The following is a 7,463-nucleotide window of genomic DNA, read 5'->3' on the forward strand; positions in this document are numbered from 1 at the left end:
TACTGTCAAGAAACGGAGCTGTCCAGTACTGACTCCGGGAAAAAATGTATTTGAAAAATAAATAAACAAACACCTGTAACTAGAGTTTCCAAGAAAGGCAAAATAAGAAAAATGGAGAAACTGATGGACCCAATAGCTGGACGTGTGATTTAAACTAAACTAATTTTTGCAGCCTCCCCTAAGTCTTTCCTCTGAAATGTACTCAATTTGTTTATTACATGTAAACTATTTCCTGCCATGCCTGCAGAAGGCACTTGCTTTCAATATATCTTTATGATAAATATGTGTCATATCTATACATTATATATTAGCATTTAACCACTTTAAATCAAAGCGATAAAATACCATCCGGCAAGGCAGGTGACCAGACAACTAGAGGAAGAGATGCTGTAATTCATTAGCATTGCCCTACTCACACCAAGCACAATGCACATGGGGCCTGATTCTTTGCCGTCATTCTCAACGTAAACCAGAGATAAACTCACTACACTCACTGCAGTAACAGCACTGTAGAAGTTCGGCCCTTCTGGGATACCCAGCGGGTCAGCGGTGAAACAATTGCCCCCAGCTCTGTATTCCCCAGCTCTTCCTCTATTTGGTGCATTTGTTCATAGGATATAGTTAAGCATTAAAGACCATAATGTCAGAAAGTGGGATCCAGCATCGCGTCTCCAGTTTGTGCTCCTGCCAGCCAGGGGCAATTCCTTCTCCACTGGGCAGAAGGGAGCCCCGGCATGGCTTAGCCTCCTGTGAAGGGCAAGAGGAGAGGAGGAGTCTGAAACTTTAGGGGACAGACGGGACCCCTCAGGACGCCCAGCCAGATGCAGGGCGCTTCAGCCCGTCCTGATTCAGAGCCGGGCCCAGCCCATGGGAGGGATGCAGCCCAGGGCACTGTCTGGATGGGGAAGTTGAGAGACCAGGGCATTGTTCGCACATGGAGGGGAGTCCGACCCGTGCGCTGGGGCCGTGTAATGGGCTCCGGGGGCCCCAGGCAGAGCAGGGCGAGTTCCGCACGACTGGGCACTGCAGGCAGGTCACGGGGGAAGGTGCAAGTCCCAGCCCCGGCTGCACCTGCCCAGGAGCGCGAGGGCTGGCAGCCGGGGCCATCGCATGCACCGCGGGACAGAAGACCCCGGCCATCGGACGCACCGGGATGGGGGAGGGGACTGACAGCCCGGGGGTGGGCGCCGGTTCTCTCCAGGGGGTGGCCGGGGGGAGTCCCGGGAAAGTGCCCTTGCGGCTCCCGGGCTGCGGCGACAGGCGAGGCGAAGCCTCCCAACCCCACGTGGTTCCGGCGGGCGGGGGCGCGGGAGGGAGACAGGAGCCGAGCGAAGCGGCGGCGGCGGCGCCTGCCGCGGCATCTGCTTTAAAACCGCCCAGCCAGGCGGAGCGCGCGGCACCTTCTGGCCAGGGCGCGGGAGGGGCTGAGCCGGGGCCAGGCTGCAGCCCGGACCCGCTCCCTCCACCCGCAGGCACCCGGGCTGGGGCATGAACTTCCAGCCATGAGCCGCCCCGAGGGTCCCCCTCCCCGCAGCCCGGCCGAGCCCCGCCGCAGCCCCGCCGCGCTGCCCCTGCCTATCTGATGCTCGCCCGGCGCCCGCAGCAGCATGGCCCGCCGGAAGATCTCCTCCGAGTCCTTCAGCTCGCTGGGCTCGGACTATCTGGAGACCAGCCCGGAGGAGGAGGGCGAATGTCCCCTGTCCAGGCTCTACTGGAACGGCAGCCGCAGCCCGCCCGGCCCGCAGGACCCGCTCGCCGCCGCCGCCAGAAGGGCTCCGCGCAGGAGACGGGTCAACCTGGACTCGCTCGGGGAGAGCATCAGCCGCCTGACGGCTCCCACAGTACGTAGCCCGGGCGGGGGCAGGGGACGAGGCGAGGGCTCCCCCAGCAGATCTCTTGCCTGCCCCTTGGTTGGGGACGTCAGGACTCCGGGCCCCACGTCCCTCCTTCCCCGAATCCTTCCCTGCCTGGACTCCTGTCTTCCTCCCTACAGCCCTCAGCCAGAATTGACCCCTGTTTCCCTTCCCCCCCCTTGCCCGGACCCTTATATCCTCCCTGCATCTGCATCCTGCCCTATTGCACCCCCCTTGCTCATGTCCCACTCCCTAGAATCTACCTCTATAGCCCCCTTTCTGCCTGGCTCCCTATATCCTCCCCGCATCCTTCTCCATATGCCCCTGTAATCCTATCCATGTACCCCACTGTTCCTGGACCCCTCTGCCCTTCCTCATGTCCTCCTTGCTGCCCCTAGCGACCTCCGTCTCCTCCTCTATATCCCTCCAGTGCCCCTGCGTGGGAACCTAAATCTCCCTGCAGTTCTCCCCAACACCCTCACCCTCCCGGGCAGTGCACTGGCCTCACTGCCCGGACCGCCTGGTCTCTCTCCGCTAGCCTGCCTGAGTCCCCGAGCCCGCTGGGCTGTGAGCGTGGGTGCTCAGGGGCTGCAGCACCCGCTCTTGTACAGCCCTGATGGATTTGGGTGAGCTGAGGTTCTTTATCCCAGCCCCTTTTGTGCATGCGATCCCCTGCTTTCAGCTGCTTCTAGAGCCACTTGCAGAGCCCTTCTGCCCTCTGGGCAGAGGGTCTGCAGGATGGGGGTCAGGGTCCCAGCAGTTGCTCACTCTCTCCTCTTGCCTGTATTTCAGTTGTAGATTGTGTCTAGCCCACGTCGTCAGACCTTTTGAGCACCCTCTGATGCAGTTCTTGGGCAGTGTCCCACTACAGATACTTCTTGGAGGGGGGCGGAATTCCAATCCCCCCTTTCCTCTTGCAGGTACCCAGGTCTTCCTCACCCTGGGTGTCTGCCCTCTCTTTTACTCACACAGTGCATGAGCTGGTGTTGCTAGGAGTGGAGTCCTTGGAGGACCTCTCTGTGCTCTGCCCTGCAGAACAGACTTCCCTTGCAACAGGTCACAACACCTTTGGCCTGGCTGCTCCACTGTCTGGAGAGAGGGGCAGCCACGCCAAATTTCAGTGGCACTGCAACCACCTGCACCAGATCGCAATGCCGCTCTCTTGAATGGGGTCCAGCCGGGTGAAATTTCACTGGTGCAACCACGCAGCTGGTCCCCTGCTCTGGACCACTCCAGCAGCAGTTGTTATGATTTAGGAGCATCCCTACATTTAGTAGGGGACCACTGCTTAAAAGTGGTTGGGCCATGGCCCCCGTAGCTCGGTGGCCTATGGAACTTTTAAGTAAGTGCAAAAACCTTTTTTTGGGGTGTGTGTCACATTCCCCTCAAAATTGGTGCCATTGGGGGCATCTCATTTAAATAGGGACTGTGCAGTAAGTAAAATGCCCAGCGCTCCAGGAGCTGCTGCTGGGAATCTAGTTTGCTGAGAGGAGAATGAGGAGTTATTAACCTGTGCAAACCACTCAGTATAGATCATTTAAAATGGGCTGTTGCTTATATTCCTTTTCATGCCTTTTCTAGTAAGGGGAGGGATATAGAAAATCAACCCAGCTGCAGCTGTTTTACTAGTCATAAAAATAAGGCATTTCCCAAGTAGCATGAACAGAGATTGGGAAAGATTCAGTGTCTTTGAACTATACATAGTATAAATAGCAATCAAATATAGAATCATAATTAAAATTCCATACTAGCTGTGTTTACTGGTACATAATAAACTGTTTTTAAATTAAAAAAAAACCTGAACTTGTTTTTGGTATAAGCAACAACTTAATTATTTTGATTAAAATTAATATTTACTTTTGTTGGTAAATGTTTAATTTTCTTCCCGTTATTTTGGCTCATAGAGATTTTCATATTACTTAGCATAATTGCAGTGCCCCCTTGTCATGGAGTTTTAGTCTATTTATTTTAAGTAACTTAAACCAGGTTTAAAGAACTCCTATTAGAAATCAAGTGTTTGTAACTGGGCTGGGAGATATAAATACCCCCAGCTATCCTATTAGTCATGTTTGTAATTTCAGCTTGAATTCCCTTCCTGCAAAAAGCCTGTTCAAAATAGTAAACATACGGTATTTTTAAAAGAAATTATTTAAAAAATGAGTAATTATGATTAATAATTGTAACTAACTGTTGATGATGTATTATAGTTTTCTAAAACATTCCTACTTCACCACCCTAAATGTACATAGTGCTTGCTGTACAGATTTTTTCCTGTCTCGAATAGATGTGAACTCCTTTCGTATGTAGGTTTTTTTCCTTATTGAACAGGGTAAAAAGTTTTGAGTGACAGATTTGCCTAGAGTTCTAGCATTCATTGAAATGGGTGCAATTTGAAGACCTCAGTCTCTTAAAAATGGTCTGTTGATGATTACTTGAATAATCATGTTTACATCTGAGAATGAAGGAAGAATGTTAAAATAGTGTTACCGTTAACGTTAATTTAGAATTTGGATAGAACCTGCTATATAAAATTCTGTTGGTTTGGAAGACTGTAAAATTAGTGACACAAACATTTCCAGCGTTAAGTTGTTATATGTAAAATATTTTTTCTCCCATATAAGATGTGTATGTTGAGCTCCATAATCATATATATGAAGATCAGAACATTTCCAGCTGCCATTGAATATTTGGTTCTTAGAGACATAAATGACTCTAACGTATTAAGGTATCAATTTCTAGTTTTAACAACTAGTATGTTCATCTATAATCAGATAATATCTGCTGAATAATGTGGCAATCACTAAGCATTCTTGTATTCTGTTATGCAGCATTGGAAATTATCTACCTGTCTAATATTCTGTTACTGAGGCACTGAGTTGCTTTGCTTGTGATGTACAGTACTTCTTTTTGTTCGTTTTGACTTGGATTGGGTAGATGGAAGTAGACCAGTTGTTTAACAAGGAAAGTTTAGTGGATTACATAGTTAACTGTTTTGGAGTTTCAGTGTAGAGTTTTCTTACATCGATTTTTCGCTCCCGGGGGGGAATCTGATCCTGTAATGCTGAAATTAATAGAAGGCATCCCAGGTAGCCTATCTTGCATTATTATAAAATAATTAAATTATTTAATATAATAGTAATAGAGGTGGTATAACTAGAGCAAGTTTTACCCAATATTTAAAATATTCTAAGGTAGCTCAGCATAGTATTTTTAGATCTAGTATTACTATTGCTGATAACTTTAGCATTTGTATTTTCACAGCTTTGACGGTTACCTTCTGTAGTGGGATGCTGTAAAAGACAGCTACTGTTTTGCAGTTTAATTTTAGTTAATTGTAGCATTAGTTTGAAGAATAAACACAGAATCATGGAATCTAGAGTTGGGAAAGACCTGTTAAATAATTTTGTCCATCTTTCTGCCATTACAGGTTTATTCATTCATGATTGTGCAGGTTGCGTCCAGTCTAGTTTTAATGTCCTAAGCAATCAGTCTCCCATTGGTTTCCATAGGAGATAGTCCAATAGCTCTTACTGCTGGATTTTTTTTACCTAAAATTTCCCTTTCTTAATTTTATCCAAGCATGTTAGTACCAGATATATGGTGCCTGATTCTGATTTCAGTTACACCGTGGAAATCAGGAGTAACTCCACAAAGTTAATAAAGTCACACTGGCACAAATGTAGTGTAAGTGACAGGAGAAACAGGCCCAATCTCTTCTAGAAGTAATTGGTCCAAGATATTCTGATTTTAATTTATTTTTTTTAAGTCTTTTCAGTGATAACACAACAGCACAACTACAGATGCAGTGCTGTGTTCGGCAGAGTACCGGTCTTACAGTCCGTTTAGTCACTCATGTTTAATACTTTGCACCCAGTTTTCTTCTCCCATACACTGATGTAAATCAGGAGTATTTATATTGAAGTTAATTGAGTTACACTGATATAAAATGTGAGAGGAGGGCAATGTCAATTTAACTGAAGCAGTTAAATCTGAAGGATCACATATATTGGGGAACAACTGGGTGTCTTCATTTCCATAATGAATTCCGCGGCACTTCTCCGCTATATTAAATGCTTTCAAAGTTGAAAGGCACCACAGATCTTTCAATGTTTGCATTTAGCCATAGTGTTATGCTCAACATATTAGTACCAAGATGGCAAGGGTTCAGATGCAGAGTAGTATCTATTTTGTCGTTTTCACTGATGGAGAAAAATATTTGTGTGTAATGCTGTGGCATGCAGAGGGATCTCTGTTGTGATGTTGTTTCAATCAGGAGGTAGCAGAGGCTACAAAGAATTGATCTGTGAAGGCAAGAATTGAGCATGAGAGCTGAGTGCAAGGAAACATCCAAGGGGCAGAGGAGCAGACAGAGAAGGGCATCCAAGGGCAAAGGTGCTGAATGAGAGAGAGAATCCAGGGTGGAAGAGAGAATCTATTGTAGCTTGGAGTGAAAAAGCTGTGATATGAAGAGCACTAGAATAAAAGACAAGAGGAAAGCATAACAAACTATTATGCCCCTCCGAAACAATGCAGTTTTTGGCTCTTGCCAACTCTTGTTAGACAGGGTGAGTAGAAAAGTACTTAATTGCCAAAGGAAAACGGAATGCAACTGGAAAGAAATGCATTCATGAACTACATGAGCTATTTTGTGCTAAGATATACAGAAAATTGGCTACTGAATTTTGTATTACTTGTAATCTGTCAGATATGGCTGTCTAGTTGAAGGCTGCCATTGCATAAATATCACTTTCTGCAGAAGGTGGAGAGATTTATTTTTTAAACTTACAGTATTTTCAGTGTCTAATTCTGGAATTTTTCTTCCAAAGAACTGAAAAGAAACAGTTTCTTGCACTTTCAGATCACCTGATTGAGCTTGCCTCTAAAATACCTGTTTAAAAAGTTCCCTTTTGAGGATTCTGTCTGGATCAGATTATTAGAAAACATTTAGGGGCATGATTCTCATTCATCTTACAGCCACTTTATGCTGCTTTTTTTCATATAAAGGGGTCTTGAAGTGACTGTAAATGTAATTTACTCCTTCTTTAAGGATCCTATAACCTGCCAGAGTGGTGTAAAGTGAATTTGATATAAATGAAAATAGGGCCCTTGTGGCTTAAGGTCCTAAAGATGTCCTTGTGCCATATATTGGTGCACACTGTTGAAAAGTATGGTGGTCTGAAAACCAAGTGTTCAGAGTTAGCTTATCTTGGGCCCAATTCTTTTAACTGAAATAATTGGGAGGAATAGTGGGCCCTACTTGCACAGAGAAGTTTCTGCATAGTTTGGAGAAAAGTACGCAGTGCTAAGCAATGTGAGCAGATCTCTATATCTTCCCTGATCTGAGAGCTTGTGAGCAGGGGGGAAAGTGGAGTGTGCAGATGTAATAAACGTTTGTCCCAGATTTGGACTTTAGCGTACAAAATCTGAGTGTTTATCTGAACCTCCCCCAAGCTCACTACCAGCTTGGATTTTACTTCGCTGCCACCAGATAAGAATTAGGCTCTTCTCAGCCTGGATTCCCCAAATACTTCTTGGGGGACCCCCTCTGTGGACTCCCCAACTTCCTTTGGGAAGACCCCCAAGACCCAGACCCCTGGGTCTCCCTATCTC

At 46.5% G+C, this 7,463-nt stretch overlaps 1 protein-coding gene across 1 annotated transcript in view; it reads left to right on the forward strand.

The window, feature by feature from the left end:
- Positions 1 to 1,607: 1,607 nt before the first annotated feature.
- Positions 1,608 to 7,463, forward strand: part of GUCY1A2 (guanylate cyclase 1 soluble subunit alpha 2) — a 270,313-nt gene continuing 264,457 nt past the window's right edge. Inside the window, exon 1 of the mRNA XM_075066256.1 lies at positions 1,608 to 1,841. Within this exon, the coding sequence (XP_074922357.1) occupies positions 1,608 to 1,841 (234 nt within the window). The remainder of the gene's footprint in view (positions 1,842 to 7,463) is intronic.

The sequence above is a fragment of the Chelonoidis abingdonii genome, chromosome 1 (genome assembly GCF_003597395.2).
Source record: "Chelonoidis abingdonii isolate Lonesome George chromosome 1, CheloAbing_2.0, whole genome shotgun sequence".
Taxonomy (NCBI): domain Eukaryota; kingdom Metazoa; phylum Chordata; order Testudines; family Testudinidae; genus Chelonoidis; species Chelonoidis abingdonii.